Source organism: Hypomesus transpacificus, chromosome 21 (genome assembly GCF_021917145.1).
Source record: "Hypomesus transpacificus isolate Combined female chromosome 21, fHypTra1, whole genome shotgun sequence".
NCBI lineage: Eukaryota > Metazoa > Chordata > Actinopteri > Osmeriformes > Osmeridae > Hypomesus > Hypomesus transpacificus.
In genome coordinates, this window is record NC_061080.1 from 551479 (window position 1) to 572284 (window position 20806).

Genomic DNA, 20806 nt, shown 5'->3' on the forward strand with positions numbered 1-20806 from the left:
CATGAAGCGATTTGTGACAGTATGCAACCCCAACCTATGCCTTTAAATGCTCATCTGCACCCTGACTGGCACACAACCCAAAAATAAGAATAAAGACATTTAACTGTATTGCAGCAAACAAACAAAAAACTTACCTTCAACCACTGTGTTTTGAACAGTGACTTTGATCTGTGTTTGGGGATCCATGCCTTTAAATGGAAGTGCTTTGTATCTGATGTGAGAGGAAGAGAGAGAAAAAAGGAGAGAAAGGAGGAGAAAGAAAAATACCCTAGACATCCATCTCCTAATTATTATCTAAGTGTATGCCTTTGTTCTTCACTGATGGTAGCTCTGTGAAACACCAAGGTTGAAAAATTCATGATTGAACACAAGTGTTTGGCTAATAATGTACACACTGGTCCTCAGGAAAGTCATGTCTTTAGATGTTGTAGCGTTATTCAAGTTATACAAATGTTAATATAGCCCAGATAGCTACGTGAGGTAGTTACAGGCTACAGTGGTATCAACCGTGATTTGTATTACACCGTTGGACTTGGTGTCAGCCACATGATGTGAGCTGAAAAAACATTTTTTTTTTTTTTTTACGACCACATACATTGCTGCTGAGGATCCCTGAGGTAGGCTAATTCACGCGTTTGATTCGTGACATTATGCTTAATTGGACAGGTATAATTTTGTTCTCCAACAAAACAACAACACCAAACTAATAAAAAATACATTGATAACTGAGGTAAACAGAGAGGCAAGAATTCCCCCTATCTTTGCGCCTGGATTCTACCAGCTCCTCCCACATGCGCGCGGGGGCCTCATTTGATCAAATCCTTCAACTTGAACCACTTCGCCAGATCTCACTTTTTACAACACAGGCAATTGGACGCGCCACAACTTGCGAGCTGTTCTACAGCCTCACATCAACTGCTAGTATCACAAAGGGAGAGCTGAGAAGAGGTGCAAACCGACTTTCATCCAGAGCATCTTTCTCATCCACCAACTATGGAGAGGGGGGTCAGATTTTTCCCAATCTTGCGTAGTGCGTTGTGGTTTCTGGTTATGCTTTATTTCTTCGAAGTCACCAAATCAGAGATAACTTGCAGATCATGTCAACCGGGAGATAAGTGGCGTGCCCGGGCATTACGGCTGAAAATGAGCACACGAGAATTCGCAACAGGGTTAGGAAGCGAAGTTTTGGGAAATGGAGACGGGTCAGAGAGAGGGGATTTAGCAAGCGCTGAAACTCGCCACCTTGAATGCGCAGCACCTGGGTCCAACGAATGCCAAGGGAACTACGTCCATTCAAGGCGAAAAAGGAATACTGACAAGCTCCGTTCAAACAATACGCTCCGTGAAGGAATGCCGTATGGCAAACGTGAATTTGAGGAAGACAAAGTTCTAGACGGAAGAAATAACGGTTATCTCAACACTGGTGTCGGGAAGGCTCGTTTAGCTTCAACCCCTACCACTCGGCGCATGCAACGAGTTAGAAGGAACAGCCAAAGACCTAACCCTGGGGATAAAGTTAAGTCATCCGGCGCAACACAGAACCAAGAGTCTCTGCCTTTGCAAAAGCCGCATCGGGGTATCACATCGCCGGCTAGGCGCAGAGTAACACGGTCCGAATTACGATGGAGCGGCGAGGACAGGAGGACAGCTGGTTCAAGGCATGATGAACTGAAGCTGACCAGCTCAACCTTCGCCTTGACCGGGGATTCGTCTCATAACCAAGCCATGGTGCACTGGTCGGGGCAGAATAGCAGCGTAAGTGATTTGTTTATGTTGACCGTACTCGTAACTTGGCCACCTGCACAGGCAGTGAAATGTTGGCAATTGGCTATCCATTTTGCATAACAGGTTTTGGTCAATAAACTTGTGTGTGTGTGTGTGTGTGTGTGTGAGTGTGTGGTGGAGAGAGCGAGAGAGCATGTAATGGCGCGCGCCGTGCTGCAAGTGTGGGGTTTGCAGGATTCAATCCGAGAAAGGCAACAGTGCGCGCTCTGCCTGCGTAATTGACTATTTCATATGCATCTGGCATGTTGTTAATTGAATCCAGTTGATAAAATGTACCTCCTATTTAGAAGAAATGGCGTGAACTAACATCCGTTGTATCACATAACAAGGATTTAATGCAGATTGTTTTTAACTACCATAAAGTTTAGGAAAATTGTAATAAAAAGCTTTGAGATAAATTGTCGTCATATCAGTGGTCCAAAAAGTCAAATCCTTTATCATTGTTAAAATCCTTTTATGTCTTTTATAATGTGGAACTAATGGAAAATAAGTGTGAAGTTATCAGTAGGAAGTGAGATCTTGCTATATTCGCACTCTTCTTCTAGTGCTAAAACAATCGCATCGTGTGCACAAAATGCTTTAGACGATGTCACAGATTAAATAGGCAGTTCTCCATTTTGTAACCTCCTGATATATTCGGAAAAGCCAAACAAACATGCCTTCCCTATGTATATCCTGAAGGAGTCTTGGTTATCCTAACTTACAAATCCTAATCACTTCCACATCACTAACCTGGCTGTCTGTAACGAAAGCCATTCCATACCAACACATATCCCAAGTTTACATTCCCTTCTTAGCCAGAAATTGGGTTCCATGCCTTTAGGTATTTGTGGGCTTGAAAAATTGGCTTGTTTCAAAGTTTGACCTTGCACTTAACCGAGGATTGATATGTCCAAACACCACCCCCCCCATCCAAACTTTCTGACCTATTATTTTTTGTCAACACCAACAAAACTATGTTAAGGTCTTCCTCCATCCTTCCCTGAAACTGAACAGTCGCCCATCACCACCAAACTCTCACAGTGCCCGGGTGATATGAATAGCCGTTTTTTCATTGCACAACCAAAAAAAAAAACAATTCCCCCATCGACTGACGTAAGCAACTTTGTAACGAGCAAGAATAGATCCCTCATTAAATATGTAGCTGTGTGGTGTTTATAAATATACGTACATCTGCATAGAGAGCCCTCTTCTCCATCATCAGAGCAGCACCATAAATAAACAGATGTGTCAGTGGTACTCCGTCAAGCACAAGTGTATGGTTTCAAGCACTAACGCTACTGCACGTTTGCCTAACCTCTTGGGGCATGTGCTCAGCCAGTGTCTTAACGATCCCATATGCTAAACGGCACATCACGCCAGATTGGAATGGGCCTCGTCGTCATGGCCCTTGAGAAAGTGTGGATTATTCTGACGTGCAGGGCGGTCGGGTGGAGGAAAGGGTTGTCTCTTTGGTGGGGAGGGGTGGTGTAAGGTGGAGAACAAATGTAAACAGTAGTTATAAATGAAACTTTACATTTAGTCATTTAGCAGACGCTCTTATCCAGATCTTACAGTAAGTACAGGGACATTCCCCCCGAGGCAAGTAGGGTACTTCACCAGTACATTGCACTAAAGAACACAACATAATTTGGCACAGTCGGGAATCAAACTGGCAACCGTCTGATGAGTAGCCCGATTCCCTATCCGCTCAGCCATCTGACTTCCCTTATGAATGAACTGGCTGAAGGTGCGAAGGACGGTACTCTGCCTGAAACTAGTAGCATTCTGGGATTTGCTAAAGTGAGAACAAACCAGCAATTGAATGTTGAACATGTTTTTTTATAATACATTTAATCAAAAAGTGTTTGAATATGGATAACGTTACCGGATAGTGTGTTGTCACATGGCCCTCAACTGTTGAGACTGTAAGTCTGCAGAAAAGGTTAGCGCAGGGTGTGAATTCCCTTTTGGGGGCTTGTGACATATTGCTTACACGTGCAGGACACACAAGCCGGGTGACTGTATTTACATTATTGAAGTGTCAGGCAATTAAGTGGCTTCGGCACGTCTCTCAGTCCGACATGACCCAGACTGACGTGTCGTCAATTGCTTTAACAAGTTTACTCCTGAGGTTTGATCACCTCGAAAGGACGAAGAACTTTAACACATAGATCATGGGTCTCAATACAGATTACATGACATACAAAATACCTGTGTGGATCACTGCTGGAACTTCAGGACATTGGTATAGACAATGCTTTAGTGATCCACCAGAAAGTTGACTTGATACCTAAGGAGCTAATTCTCTGTACATAGATCAGTACATATATGTTGAACAGTTAGCAGTGCCTACTTTGGCTTTGTGTATATTTATCGTAGAGCCAAATCTTGAGTCTCCAACAGAAATTTCCCATCCGCCATTTTTTCCACTCTCAAACACAGCTCAGTACAGAGCAAGGGAGACATTGACAACTAACAGAGGACCAGTGACAACCACCCTTAAAAAATTGAATGCATTTTTAATCCCCAGTGATCAAGGCTTCCAGAAATAGCGGCACACCTCAGAGAGATTATTTTGTCTCCCTTACAGTGGAAACGGTCAACGAAAATCAAACATTTTTGTTGCCAATTAGTGCAGTTGATCACACGAAGCTGTTGGAAGTGTTTGCGAGAAAACACACTCTCACCAGCTGCCGTCGCAGGCAGTCTCACGCTGATGCAGTACAGTACGTGTTGATAGATTCTATTTATGGTTCCGTAAAAGAGGAAAGTAGAACGTTTACATTAAAATGAAGAACCCTTGCCCTATAACATCTAGTCACTGCTCATGCTTGGGTTTGCGGCCTCAGAAAATGCACGTTGTTTCCTGATTTTCAAACAATGGGAAAAGGGCCAACAGGTGTTTGTATGGGCGTGTGACCTGTTTGTTTAAGATGTCTGAAATCAAAGAGGCAGTTTATGGAAAGAAAATGCTGATGTTGGATGTCTGGCGTGAAAACGAGGACGTCAGTTTGGTCTTTTAGCGTTGTCACTCCCCACAAACCCACAAGTGGGGAGTGTGAACTACCTGGTGGAGTTGTGTGAAGGACCAAGAAGGTGGCTTGACTTGACAGTGTTGCGATATCGGTTCCACATCTATAATTGCGGTGTACAGTATGTTGACACGCAGTAACACAGAAGTCGTTTTTTTATACGTATCAGAAAGTAACTCTGAGCCACATTGCACCTCTTGTTTCACACATCTCTCCGTGCCGCGAACGTACGTCGCCTCAGGGGCGGTTAATGGCTTACCCTGGCTGGGTCGACAAACAGGCATAATCACCATGTTATCCGATCATCAACACGCAGAACCATCTCTACCACATCCCAGCGCAGTGCTGCCCCATTACCCGCCCCACTGTGAGAGGTTAGTTAACTCCCATCTGGCGTAATTGACCCCTCTGCGGTCCATGCCGGGCACAGCCGTGATCAGACGGGGGGGGGAAAGAGGATGGGGGGAGGCGGGAGGGGAGTGGAGGTCTCGCTTCACTAGGCAGCGTTTACTTACTTTTCTCTCTCTCCACACACCGCCATCATCTGCTTGTAAACAAACTCCTCTCCGTCCCAGTTTTCCCTCTCTCTCTCTTTCTCCCTTAAAACACAGGGAAGGGTTCCCCACAGGCAACCATCACAAAATAACTCAAACGGTCGTGATTCGGGGGGGGGAATCGAAATAATAAAAGCTAGCAATAGTGAGCGCGTCAGCGAATCGGCGCGTAGGCAAACTCCAGACGAATAAAAGGGGGTTTGTAAGTAATGTACCTGGCAACTTTAATCCAACCTTAGGGGGGTCTTAGGAGGCCACATTTCATTTCAGTAAGTGCCCTCAGGTCTTCCAGAGTCCCCTAACCCTCCCTCCCCTCCTGTTCATCACCACCCTCCACACTCCCTCACTCTTTCCTCAGTTAAGATCCTCCCTCCATCATATTTTGATATCATTTCATCGTTTTTTGGGTCCCTCGGTCAATATGTGGACGGGCGTTAGTGTGAAGTGGGAGTAAATTTGCCGTTTACCAAACAGAGATGACAGAAAATCTCTGGGAGTATGTTTCTCGGAGACCCCTACTAAGTCCCTGAGCAAATGTGGTAGTGTTTGTAAACCTGCGTGACTCCATTTCAGAGTTTATTAGTGGGATTTCATGGCCTTTCCAAGACATTCCGCAGCAAAGTAATTGAGTTTGCATCCATGAATTGGTGTCAACCAGTTGGCAGACAGAGAGATTGATGACGTTGTTTGCAGTGTTGCTGTAGAAAATAAAATCCTGCCTGTATATTCTATAGGGTGTTTATAGAATCAATCAATTGATACACAATATGGACAGTGTTGATGTATCTGATGCCTGTGTGTTTGTGTGTGTGTGTGTGTGTGTGTGTGGGGTTGATTAAAATCGATGTACATCTGTCAGTCAAGTCTGTCTGATTTGGTGAAGGAATGCAGCCGGGTGCTGTTCATCTTCTCCCAGTGAAACATCACCTGGATGGATCCCTCTGGCGTGATGCACTGTGACACAGCTTCCTCTGACAGGAGCTTATCCACCCTCACCCCACACAACCACCCCCACTCCACTCCACCCCCAGCTGTTTCATGAGTGGTTGGAGGCATTATCCCTCCCCCCTTCCCCTGCGGTTCGGTGATGGACACAGCGACATGATTGATGCTGATGGAGGGGTCGTGTGCAGGGGATGTGAGGTGCGACGTGCGGGGCTGCGACCATTAGAGGGCTGGCGGACCGCACTAGTGCAAAGGCCAGATGGGTCGGCTTCAAGGTGGAACACACTCTGAGATCATATCCTGTCTGGATGTTAAGAGCTGTTTGGGTATCTGCCCTGATTTATGAAAGGGAGAAGAGTCCAGCCTAGGTCTTGGGAGGACTCCATACATGGTTTATTCCTCCAGTAATGTATAAAAGAATGAATTTGATATAGTGATGCCTGGCCATAATTCTTATTCCACTTACAGAAATTGTTAAATGATCAAGGATACTTTTGATGGTACGGTATGTTGTCAGAATGCAATCACTATGACTAGCGAAGTAGTTACACACTGCAACCCGTAACACGTTTTGTGTTGTTTGTGTATTGATTAACTGGAAACGCTGTGTGCTCTCTCTATTGTGGGTAAACTGTACAATTGGAAGCAATCTTTCATCCGAAATAAACATACAATCGAATATCACAACATTGAATTTGAGGTATGTTGATGGTCATTTCAACCGCAATCAAGTTGCTAAGCTCATCAAAAAAAATAACAAATCAATCTTTTGTAAGGTGAACAAAAGTTAAGCCTGCAGTGGAGCACACTTCCATTCAAGGCACTCTAAATCAGCGAATTCTGTCATTCCAAATCGGATGACCCCACAGAGATGAAAAGGGGGGGGGGGGGGGGGGGGGTTGGTGGCAAAAGGAAATGAAACGAAACGATCCGGCCTCCAAAATGGGTGAATCTCAAACCCCTCAGTGCTCGTCAGGCTCAACCCCAAAGAGGAGTGTTCTGACCTTGCGTGCGTGCAATCTGGACAGAAGAAAAAAAAAGAAAGAATGAAATGAATCGCCGTGCAGAGTGTATACACATTAGTAGTTTCCTCTGTGAGACTGTCGCCTTTAGCCATTCAGATTGACAGGAAGGATTGTCGTCTATTGAAAGACAGTCAGGGGTCTCTTTCAGTGGGGAGAGAGTCCCATCTCACTGCTGATCAACTGTGGAATTGTATGTGACATTTCTGTGGTACAAATTGAATCCCTGGCAATCTGCAACCCCGCGGAGTATGGCTGAAAGGGAAGATAAAAAATTTCATTTAGGATGGAAAAGTTCTCCAGCAGAGAGGAACAGAAGAGATGGTCTACTTAATCGACCAGGCCCCATGTAACACACACACACACAGATCTACATGGGGTATCCCCTCAAGCCACTAATGCCAAAAGTGTGTGTTTCTTTTGTCAAAAACTTGCTGTGGGCTGTTTGCTCTAACGCCATGGGATGACATGGAACGGGAGACAAACCTTGTTTTCACCCACTTACTTCTCAAAGGTGATTTTCTGATGACAGGGACTTTCAAATTAAGAACAAATGCAAAACAAAATGAATCTGCCGTTTCCTGCAACTCCTTAATGGCTTTGCACACCCTCCATTCTCGGAATAGATGCGCCTCTTTTAATGAGCACTTTGTTGAAAAGTCTTTGAATGGAACTTGTATTAAATAAACAGCAGAAACAATGCATTTTAATTTGGTACAATGCATTTAACTCTGAGCTAAGCTGTGCTGTGAAATGCCATTTGTACCCTACATATTCCCCTCTCTTCTCTCTTTCTGTGGCATTTTCTAATGATCGTGTGTGTTTAGGGGGACGGGGTTACTGGATGAAAAAGGGGGGGGGGGGGGGGGCAAGGAACCGGCTTGATCAATCTTACAAATGTAATTGACATTCCCTCCAGATGTTATAAAATGTGTGCTCCCACTGTGCATGTTCTCCCTCAGTTCCTCGTTCTCGATAAACCACATGACGATGTAAAACCGTCATGGTCAGCAGAGGCTCCCAGATAAAGGCACCTGCGATTGTAGACTTGTCAACACTCTGATGTTGGGAAGAGGACAGTAAGGCCCAGATGAACATTGATCTAAGCACACTGCTGGCCTTTTGTAAATGGTTGGAGTGGAATTAGGAAGAATGGAAAGATATGGCGATGTATCTTTTCACAATATCTTTCTCTTAAAGAGGAAGATATCGCTAAAGAGAGATGAAAAGGGCTGTTTTATCTTGATTCGGTATCTTCTGGAATCCTCAGCATGACCTCGGAAGTAACGACCCTATCATCTGTCCAGACCCCACGGGACAATGCTCCTCTTCTTCTTCCTCCTGTCGGTTTAGAATTCGAGTCGCATCAACAGCGCTCTTTTAACAGATTGAATAAAGCGGTATTAATATTAAATGAGGATTTATGAGAGAGAGAGAGGGAGAGAAAATCCCTGGAAAGCAACTTCAAAGGCTTGAGTTGTGGGAAAGAGCCCCTGTCTGGAGAAGGAGAGAGGCCTTTCAAAGGCAGGTGTGAATTAATACATTAAATAAATAATGTCCCAAAAATGTTCTTTCCTTTGAATCCTAAGTGATGCATATGAAAGTATACATAGTGGGCAAAACAAGCAGATGTCAGATCTGGTTGTTTACATGGAAAGTGTTATTTGTTGACTGTTTGGGGAGCTCTTTTGTTTGTTTGTTTTTCACAAAAAGGAGGGGTTTATGAGGAGGTTCTAGTTGAGTTCTCCCAGATTTTGTTGAAGAGAGAATGCACTTGTTTGGGAAACGAGAAAGGCTTAGGAGATAACGCTCGCTGCTTTTGGCAGGTCCCATCTGTGTTGCGAAGCGTCTTCTTGAAAAGCCACGTCGCCAGCAGATGAAGACATCTGGTGGAGATACCTGCCGCATCTGCCCTCGTCCAAACATGTTTACCTCAACCCCCCGTCCCCCGTCCCCCTCCCCACGTCACCGGGCAAATTACCATGTATCCCTCATACGTTCCTTTGATCGCCTGCTCTCCCTGTGTCACCGCTTTCAAAGGCAGCAACCAGCCATCAGGCCCCATTAGAAGCCACCAAAGTGATCCCTCTGACAAGCCACCTCCTACACTAGCAATACCGGACTCATCAGTCACACTTTGATACCGTGAATATGTCGTGAGTGGCTCACAGGACTGCTTCCTTATGTACGGCGTCAGTTGGGGAATTCATTAAGACAGGGGTTCATGAAAGTGTGGTTTCATCTCGATCCTCATGAAGCCACGGGTGGCCCCCACGTGTCATTGAAAGGTAGCTGTCACCATCTTCAGATCTGCCTTAGTTAATCACGCCGATCCACCCCTTCGAATTGTGTCATCCAGCCATGCGTTCCCATTCCGTTTCGTCCATTGAAATGTTAGTTGCATATTAAATGTGTCTGGAATAAAGATTGCGTTAATGTTTTGGTGCTTAATTTATATGTAAAGTAGGAAAGAGGTTTGGAGGTGGGGGGGGGGGGGAAGGAGGGGGTTGGATATAACGCAGGTGGTGAAGTGATGGATTAGATAAGTCTTCCGACAAGAGCTAGCTCAAAGTCATTAGTGTTTGGAGGTTGTGATTGGACACCAGGAATGGGGGGGGGGGGGGAGATTCTGATCGAAACACTCAAGCACACACACGCAAGGGGTAGTCCAGGCAACAAGCGGGCTTTCACAATGAGTGGAAGTTGCCACCAGCTCTGACTCATAGCGACGTTGACACAGAATAGAAGGAAATCACCCCTAGACTAGATGAAACTGTGTCCTGGTCATGGCCAATTGAGTTCTGCCTCCACGTATTAGTCCCTTTGAAACTTCTTTTGTACTGATGCTTCGTACTTCCGATTCAGACGGGGGAGATGGCCTATTTCTTCCGCCTGGACTTCCAAGACGCTGTGTGAGAGATGAGGGTGAACCAGGATCAGATTATTTCCACGAGTGGAAGTTCTGTAGAGACTGAGACATAGTTCACCTGGCGGTTGTCAGAGAAGAGCAACAGGTTTCTCTCCTCTCCACTCGTTATACTGACTGGAATGGAGAACCATTGTGAGGGATCTAAGGGAGTTTGTGTTTGCGCATTCCATCAATGATCAATAATAGATTAATCACAGTGGTTTCATTCTGGAACCAGGTGGGTCTTTTGATATTTAAATGAGGCTTTTGAATTAGAACTGGACGCTCGTTTGATGAAGACACCGCAGAGGCCATACACGTCCAAACACCAGGGTAATGGAAGTGTTGGGGATGTACAAAGGGATGGTGCTTTACAATATGTAACTGTGACAGCGACAGGAAACGTACTCAGGTCCACATTCCAGTCGTTTTTGTGTCCAGCGTTTTCAAATTTGATATCTGTTGGTCGGATTAAAAGGATCTATTTGATATTGTGAAATCATACCTATCATCGTCAATCGGTAATAATTGAAGACAAAAAAAATGTCTGAACACCTTAAAAGCAGTACCGTTTTTAACAGTTGGTGATTTTATCGCTTCTCACCTTTCCTCAAAGCAGGGAATATTTACCCTAATTTCCAGGATGAAAATACTGATTATGATGTTTTGAAAGACAATCAAGCAACAACTTTTAATTAAATATATCTGATTAAGGGGAATTGAAAGGCAGAGTTCAAAGCCTCAGCTGATAAAAAAAAACAAACAAAAAAACATTCGATCTACCACATGAGCATAACTAGTGATACTGTATGATCAAATAACTTCTCACTTATTTCCAAATTATTAAAATACTTCCAAGATCACCAAGCACATACAGATGGACCTCCTACAAAGATGACCTTTGAACTCTCCTTCCTTTGCTTGGTAACCTTCCAGTGAAAGGGGACATCATGCTGGCTCGTGCCAGCCATATCAAAGTGGTATCTCTCTGTATTTGGCTGTCTGCCAGGGCACACTTCGCCAGGTTAGTCAGGTGCCCGTGGACCCAGTATAGGCACCCAAGGCAGGTAGTACTCCCCGGGCCAGATGGCTCAGCCATGGGACTACGTCAGCCATGTCTCCCCCTGGGTCCCCGTCTGGTTGGTGGTCATTGAAATCTACGGGGACCGTGAAGGTATTATCCCATATTATTTTTTTTCAAAGCTCCTAAAAATATACAGTATATACAGTGCCCTCCAAAAGTATTGGAACAGTGAGGCGAATTCCTTTATTTTTGCTGTAGACTGAAAACATTTGGGCTTGACATCAAATAATGAACGTGAGACCAGAGATCAACGTTTCAGCTTTTATTTCCAGGTATTTACATCAGGATCTGATGCACAACTAAGAAAATATCACATTTTGTTTGAATCCACCCATTTGTCATGTGATCAAAAGTATTGGAACAGATATACTTAAAACATATTTAAGTGAATAAGACTTAATATTTAGTTGCAAATCCTTTGCTTTCAATAACTGCAGCAAGTCTGTGACCCATTGACGTCACCAAACTTTTGCATTCTTCCTTTTTGATGCTTTCCCAGGCTTTCACTGCAGCCTCTTTCAGTTGTTGTTTGTTTTGTGGGGTTCCTCCCTTCAGTCTCCTCTTAAGCAGGTAAAATGCATGCTCTATAGGGTTTAAGTCTGGAGATTGACTTGGCCAGTCTAATACCTTCCATTTCTTGCCCCTGATGAACTCCTTTGTTGTTTTGGCAGTGTGTTTTGGGTCGTTATCTTGCTGCATGATGAAGGCTCTGCCAATCAGTTTGGTTGCATCTTTCCTTAAATTGGCAGACAAAATGTTTCTGTAGACTTCCGAGTTCATTTTGCTGCTGCCATCATGTGTTACATCCTCAATGAAGATTAATGAGCCCGTCCCAGAAGAAGCCATGCAAGCCCAAGCCATGACATTACCTCCACCGTGTTTCACAGATGAGCTTGTGTGTTTGGGATCATGAGCAGTTCCTTTCTTTCTCCAAACTTTAGCCTTTCCATCACTTTGGTAAAAGTTAATCTTTGTCTCATCAGTCCATAAAACTTTGTCCCAGAATTTTTGAGGTTCATCTCTGTACTTTTTGGCAAATTCCAGCCTGGCCTTCCTATTCTTCTTGCTAATGAGTGGTTTGCATCTTCTGGTGTAGCCCTTGTACTTTTGTTCATGAAGTCTTCTGCGAACAGTAGATAGTGATACCTTCACTCCTGCCATCTGGAGGTTGTTGCTGATCTCACTAACAGTTGTTTTAGGGTCTTTCTTTACAGCTCTCACAATGTTTCTGTCATCAACTGCTGATGTTTTCCTTGGTCTACCTGTTCGACGTCTGTTACTTAGTACACCAGTAGTTTTCTTCTTCTTCAGGACATTCCAAATGGTTGTACTGGCTATGGCCAATGTTTCTGCAATGGCTCTGATTGATTTTCCATCTTCTCTAAGACTCACAATTGCTTGTTTTTCACCCAAAGACAGCGCTCTGGTTTTCATGTTGTTTTCACCTCTGAATACAGTCTGCATAGACAAAACCTATCTTACCCAATCTGAACCTGAGTGTAGACATTCAGTGGTATTTATTGATTGAATAATGTATGTAATAGGACACACCTGGGCAACAAAACACACCTGTCAGTCACATGTTCCAATACTTTTGCTCACGTGACAAATGGGTGGGTTCGAACAAAAAGGTGATATTTTCTAATTTGTGCATCAGATCCTGATGTAAATACCTGGAAATGAAAGCTGAAACGTTGATCTCTGGTTTCACATTCATCGTTTGATGTCAAGCCCAAATGTTTTCAGTCTACAGCAAAAATAAAGGAATTGGCCTCACTGTTCCAATACTTTTGGAGGGCACTGTACATGTTTTTTTTTCTTCTTTATACCCAGATGAACACCTGTCGTATCTTTCACTGTCACAGCTTCCTTGTTTGAGCTGCTGTGTCCTTGATGGATATGAGTTGACTGGATATCTTTGCTAGTAATACAACCTGGCTGATTTCAAAACCACTATGTAGTAACGGTCGGGTGAAGCGATTTGAAGTGGGAAGGCCTGGTAGTCGGTGATTTGGTTTTTTGATAGCCTACTATACCCAGCCTTGATTGCAGAAAACCTAGACAAGGACAATCAATGTGGGGAAAAAGGGAAAGAGAAACTGTATAAGAGAGGGAGCCTTCAAGAGAGCTGACCAGTCTGTCCAGCATCGCACGGACATCCCTCCAGGCTCTACCAAGGCCAATGTCACTGGCAGATCCGACTGTGCAAGCGTATTTTTTTTGCTTCATATCTGTTAAACATTCAGCTGTTTGTCCCGTGTTTAACTGGCCCCAGGCTGCAAAGACCAAGGCCGCGAAAATGTTATCTTGGAGATTGCGGGCTTGGATAACAAGCTTGAAAGATGTTTGTGCAAATGTGGACCATTCGTTGTGATGGTAACTGACCACCTGTTTTCCAACTTTCTGACAAACAAATGTCCTAAAAGTAAAACATTGCAGCGATTACTAATATACAAAAATGTTATGTACCATTGCTATTTTTGAAAAATATCTTATATCTGGTCACTCATTACGTTGTCAAATGTATCTTGTGGAGGGTCTTCAGAAATGAGTTGCTTCTCTAGAGATTCACTCCACCGCCAAGATCGCTATCTAGGAAACAAGAGTAAAATAAAAACTTTAAATAACAATATGTACTTTCAGCTGTTGACCAGGTAGAGGACCAATATTTGGTGTATTGGTGTATGGCACATATCTACACATACTGTATCTCTCTCTATCCTTACCCTCAATCTATCTCTCTTCCTCTCTGTCGTCTCTCCCTCTCTCTCTCTCTCTGTTCTCATCGCTGTCAGATTCTGACTGAATCAGGTTAGACATTGGAGGCACAGAAAACACAGGCATCCACTGATGAAAATGACAATGCATCTGTCGTGTTCCTTACATTGAAATGCGAAAGCTACCTTCCCAAGCTGCAATAACAACTTACGTAACCCGGTGGAACCGCAAACTTTGGAGACTGTCGTGCTGTTCACTTCCCACCCACTAAGAACGTAGAACGCAGCTTGTGAAGAACATACTAAAGGTAAACACAGACCACACATACATGATGTTTAGCGCCATTTTGCAAAAATGTCCGTGATATCTTAGTGTATGTGACATGTACTATTAGATATAAAAAAATGTATTAATAACTGTTTAACTACATGCTCTTATGGTTCTTCCCTTTGGGACTCATTTGGTTTTTCACAATGTATGCTTCATGTTTTGGCAACCCGCAATGTTTGGGGCTATCTCGTTGTTATGATCAGTGACCTATGCACTTTTGCAAAGCTCTCTCTTGGAAGTCACTTTGGATAAAAGTGTCTGCTAAATGAATACATGTAAATGCAGTAAACTACAGACTGTGTCTGTGTATTTTTGGAGCTTATCTTTATCATGCCAACAATAAACCATTTTTCACTTAGCAAGCGTGGATCATATTAGAATGTGGGAGTGTTTTATTCTATTCTATTCTCTATTTTGTGAGTGTTTTATTCTACTATTCTACTCTACTAGGTGCTGAATCTGGTTTTCAAATCACTTCTGACCAGAAGAGCACGGATAGTTGTGACACTTAGCTCAGGGATCTGGATTTCTATGTTGCTGATGGCGTTGGTTCAGTCAGAGCTAGATTGACTCAGTGTCATCTACATGTAAACCTTCCCTGTCTCTACCCTCTTCTCTGGGTTTGGTCTCTGGAGCGCGTGCTTTTGCACCTCCCAGAATAAACCTGATGGCAACAAAGGCAGCACTGTTGATGTCGGGCTGAACGTCTGAATATTTTGGGCTGTTAAAAACGCACACGTTTCTGCAAAACGAGACGTGCAAAGACACTTAAGGGGGAACTGTGAAAGGAGACGGAAATTATGCATTTATGCCACCGCTGACATCACCTGGGCGATAGTATTCTTGATTCTGTGTTTTGTTGAATGCGTCACAATACAGATCTTTGTTCCTGTGGATACATTGATTCCACATTTCTGCTCTTTACATAGACGCACACTGAGATTCATGATATCAAATTTACTTCACATTACTGTTGGCTACATACATGTCCATTGCACTGAAATATTCCCTTTTAGAGGCTGTGCTGGGGTAATTGGTGGTGGTGGAGGCTATGTATTTCCCCAGCAAGACTTGAGTAACCTCAAAGACTGGACTTATTTGAAGTTATCTATTTTCATCGGGGGAGGAAAGTTCTGTTTGTGTGTGCTTCACATGGAAGTGCTTCCCTCTGTCCACCTGGGACTCTTAAATATTGCTGGTTTGAGCAGTTTTAAGTAGTTTTTTTTTTATGGAAGAAATTTGCAGTGCTGCACCTTATTTCCCCTCCTTGCTGTCTACTCTAAGCCTTGCTTTCAGCGCTGCGGAGGCATATTAAAAGGACGGCTTTTACCGCTTCTCCTCAGATTTCACCTTCATCCGAGCGCCGTCCTCAGACCAAAGTGACTCCGCTCACTCTCTTATGACTATGACAGGGCCCCTGTAGAAACAGGTTTGGATATTGTTCCTAATGAGATTTCCTCTTCCTCCTACTCCTACACCCATCCCTACCCTGCGGGTCGCAAGAGCCTGCTTAGTTTTGCCCTGTCTTCTTACCGTATTCCTCCGTCACACTGCTCCTTCAGATTCATACCTCAAGCAAATTTGCACCGTGTTTGATCCCCCTCTGCCTTGTGCCGGTGAATTGATCTGAGGTGAAGAAGAAGAAAAAAACGGGAGGTGCAGCATTCCTGGATGAAAGAGAGATCCATGCTGTGTGTATCTCCAGATCTGCTTTCCAGGGTTTTAATTGTGTGTGGAGAGAGAGAGAGAGAGAGAGAGAGAGAGAGAGAGAGAGAGAGAGAGAGGGAGAGAGGGAGGGAGAGAGAGAGAGAGGGAGAAAGAGAGGGAGAGAGAGAGGGAGAGAGGGAGAGAGAGAATCAGGTTGAGGCACTGGTTAAGTTCAAATGATGGAGTGAATTGGCTCGTTTGGTGGCATTTGTGACAACTTGGTTCTTTATGTCTTCATACTGTCTGTCATCAAGTCCCCACATATGGACAGATTGTAGAGAAATAATTGGACACCTTGTCAATGACAGGCTAAAAAGTGTAATACTGCACAATGATTGCAATGGTATTGCATCGATTTCCAGACTTTTGATTTCATGTACTGATGTGATTCTCTTCTGTTATTATTTACAACTGCCTCGTTTAGTTCAAAATGCCGTAGATAGGGCTTGTATTTAAACCCCCGTGCTCAAGAGAACAGTGTGTTCACCCATGGGAGATCCTGCTGAATACATGACATCATTCAGATTTCGTAGAGAATTCTCAGCCATCACATATTCATGAGTTGTTATGGTAATAGAATCAGTGATGGCGCCAGCATTCCGAGAGAGAGTTGAGCTTTGCTAATGGAATCTGCTAATGAATAGAGTTTGAGCAGTCTTTCCACGACCATCAATCATTTAATTGTTAATTTCAATGATTAATGTTGCCGTCGGTTACATTGACTCATGCTGAGTGAAGACTGGGCCGAGGGAACTTGTGGCCTGGGAAGGATTTTTCTGATCAGTCTTCAGCTAAGCTCTTTTGAGGCTAAACTGTGTCAAATGTTCTCACAATGTGTCCTATGGATACGAGTGAGAGAAACGCATTGAGCGATCCGGGAATACGATAGATTAGTTTATCCTAAAAAAAGGTGTTTTTAGATTGAAGCATGTGATTGAAACCTCAGACAAACGTTAGCATCATTTCATTTGAAGTCAAGTTTTGCGTTGCAACAGCGACCAAATCCCGATCAAGTGTTTAATTTCACAGAACAGTGGTGGTGTATTGCATGGGCCTAAACTACAGTTGGTTCCCCTATTATATTGTGATTATATCGGTGTGGTTTGGGGGCAACAATCTGGTCCTCAACACCATCAAGACCAAGGAGCTGATGTAGTGGACTATAGGAGGATAGATAGACATCCAGCCCCTGTGCATCGAGAGACTGTGTGGAGAGGGTGTCTGCCTTCACATTTCTGGGCATCACCATCAAGGAGGACCTGACCTGGAGTGCTAACACCACTGCTCTGTTAAAGAAGGCCCAGCAGAGACTGTATATTCTGAGACTCCTCAAAAAAAACAAGCTGAGTGACAAACTGCTGGTGTCCTTCTACCGCTGCTCCACAGAGAGCATTTTAACATAATGTGCCTGTGCTTGGTTTGCCAGATGCACAGTGCAGGACAGAAAAGTTCTCCAGAAGGTCACCACGTCAGCCCAGAAGATCATCGGCCACCCTCTCCCATCTCTTGAAGAACTGTACAGTTCCCGCTGCCTTAAAAAATCCAAAAACATTTCACAGGACTTATCACACCCTGGACATACTCTGAACTGCTGCCTTCAGGCCGACGATACAGAACAATAAAAAACACGGACGAACAGATTAAAAAGCCATTTAATCCCGGAGCCGTAGTCCCCCTAAATGCTGCTGCTGCACGCTTTTAAGTGCAATATTCAAACTTTTGATGTGAAATTTTAGGGATCTTTGCAATAGTGGAATGTGATGGATGTGTGTGTGTTTAAATTTATAGCCTTAATCTTTTTAAATGATCTTATTTTATAAACTTGTGTATCTATTCAGTGCACCTGAGGAGGGCATTGCCTCCAATTACATTGTGCAGTGTACAATGACAATAAAGATATTCTATTCTATATATTCCTTCCTGGTTTTCTCCCTCTTCTACGTTTCCTGGGAGATTTTCACACTGTTGCCTCTCACAGCTGTGTATCTTACCGGGTGTGTGGAGGAACGCTGTTGACTCTTCGGTTGTCTGCGTGGTCACCAACACATCAGACGTGTGAAGGAAGTTGAAGCCAACTGATATGGAAGAGATTCACTCTCTGAATTATGCATAGTTGTACTCTACCTGAACTCTCTACCGCACCACCCATGTTAAGTTGTTTTTTAATTGTCATATTACAAATGTCTCGGGTGTCACAGCCCACTGGATGCCACCGTTTCGTGGGAAAATTGTCTTTTAAAGATCGGTTTGTGTCTGTATTTATTTGTATAAACATTTCATAATGAGAAAAAAATGGGTTGTGTTGGAGAATCAAATAATATAGACTGTACATAAATCATGATAGGAAAAATACAGTTATCACTGAGCATGTTGTAGCCGAACCATAATCATTATCATACGAGTGAATGAAGTAGCCCCTTTACCACAAGCTTGGTTTATAATTGGAACCAGGCTTTGTTGGGTGTGATGAGTCCATAAACAGAGGGGAATTAGGAGTGAATGAAATGCAATCAAGCTCCATTTAGTCCCCAATTGGAGGGACATCTGCTTACTCTTTTCTAACTGTTGACATATTTCCATCGATTTAACCATTACTTCAACCAGAAGCAACAATCAAGCTTTCTGTGGTCATTTGAGGGGTATTATTGGGTTGATTTCTCTTGTGTGAGACTCTGTGCAGCTTTGTTTGATGGTTCTCCATGGTCTCTCTCCCACTGCACCATAACTCTTGTTTTAATGTCTGTGACATTTTTTATTTAGACTCGGGCCTGTCAGCTCCCTGGAGACAGGAAGGCTGTTGATATTCATCAGTCAGTGCGTGTAGTCCTTACGTCAAACCAGGCACTGCGCAGGTGAAGTTTTCAGCCCTCTGAAAGACCCTGTATTGTTACTCTCTGTTCTACTGTATTTCTCGTTTTTTTTATCAACATCCATGGTTATAAAGACATCCATTTCAAAGACACAAAGTATGTGTCTATGTTAATCACGTACACTACATGAATTGAGGCTTATTGCAAAGAATTACATTATGGAAATCTCTTGATAGAATTTATGTAATTTTGGTTTTTAACAGCATTTGGACTCTTGAGATCAGATACATAATATGAATTAGCTGGAGGTAAGATTAGATAAACCTAAATTACTCCCGTTTGAAGTGGCTAGTCTACGATAAGACCCTCTCTTTTTCCCTATAGTGGACAAATCACCAGTAAGTGACATTAAATTACTCTTGCATATATATTATATTTATATACCTTTTTTTTCCGTGAGTGCCAGTAGTTTGATTGAAAGAACTTAAACACAAAGTGCACCACTAGTCCCCCTTTACCTTGAGAACAAGCTCTCGCAAACAAGTGCATCAGCAATTTCTGAAATTAAAGTGGTGAAAGTTGTATGCGAAAGCCAATTTCATTTAATCTATAGGTTCAGGCAGGAAGCCATTTTTTTTCCCAGTTGTAGTACCAAATTAGAAGCAAATGATTTCATCTATCCTTGGCTGGCGAAGATCAAAACCCCTGCTGTTTTCTGTGAAAGAAAGAGTCAAGGAAAAACATTGAATCTCTTTGATGAGGGGGATAATAAAACATTGAACACATAAAAATGAGGTAAAGGCATAAGAGGAGAACGCTAATTATCAGTTCTTTTATCAAACTGTAAAAGACTGCCCCATCCACAGAATAAGCAGGTGAACGTCTGTGTAGGTTGCAAGAGGGTTAAAGACAGAACCAGCATCAATGAGTTTTAAAGTAGCAATCAGTACCGCAGGGATCAATGCAGCGTTTGATTTTTATATATATTTTTACTAACTTTACGAGGTGAATGTATTTTTTACTATAAATAATGCCACTGAACTCTACATGAAACTTTCTGTTCCTTCTTGCTGTAGAGGCTGAGGGGGGATACTTTTCTGTTCTGTTACACACTTGGCTGCAGAATGAGATTGATGCTCCCTTTTCCATTAAAAACAGCATCGAGGCAAGCGGCTCAGTGTTGAATTTCAGTGGATTGTATTTGGATTTGTTTTCCCTATCAAAGGCAGCAGAGATTAGGGATTTACAGAGGGATCCGCACACCCTTGCATAATTATGCCCAAATTATTCACTGTCATGTGGCACCTAGTGCTAAAAGCTCACTGGGCAAATGTTTTTTCTCACTGCTGTTGTTTTCAGTGTAATCTAGACATGATTTCAATGTGCTGAAGAAAGTAAAGCTATGGTTGGTTTGTTGTACTCTGTGTCAGTTGAGAGTCATTGCATATCCTAAAATTACCATTGAAGAATAAACCTTGAAGTGAAATCAGCACTTGGCAAATCGTATGCCTTGTGTGGTTTCTGCAACAGTAGGACACTTCACAAATGGTATAACACAGCCTTAGTTTTGCATTTATTGATCGAAGATAAAGATTGATTCAGTATTTTCCTCTCTGCTTATTCTTCTGGCTTGGATCAAGAGATGTGAACAGTACAGTGAGCAGTTGCTCCAAAAATATAAAAAAGCAAGAAGCCAGTTATTAAATTATGATTTTAGGTGTATGACAGCACAGTGATTCCTGCCAACACACAGTGTTGGCTGCCATCTCATTTAAAGAAACCCTTTATTACTAATGAAGCTAAAGAGATTACTGGACTCCCATTGGTATGTAAAGCGGGATGCTTTTTAGTGCTGCATTTGTAATGCGGACGTTACAAAACATCTGGGGCACGTTTCCGATAACGATGGATCATAGCAACAATCGAGCA

General features: G+C 43.2%; 1 protein-coding gene across 1 annotated transcript in view; it reads left to right on the top strand.

The window, feature by feature from the left end:
• Positions 1–869: 869 nt before the first annotated feature.
• The window catches only part of LOC124483698 (VPS10 domain-containing receptor SorCS1-like), a 79777-nt gene continuing 59840 nt past the window's right edge, over positions 870–20806 (top strand). Inside the window, exon 1 of the mRNA XM_047044243.1 lies at positions 870–1755. Within this exon, the coding sequence (XP_046900199.1) occupies positions 994–1755 (762 nt within the window). The 5' untranslated portion in view covers positions 870–993. The remainder of the gene's footprint in view (positions 1756–20806) is intronic.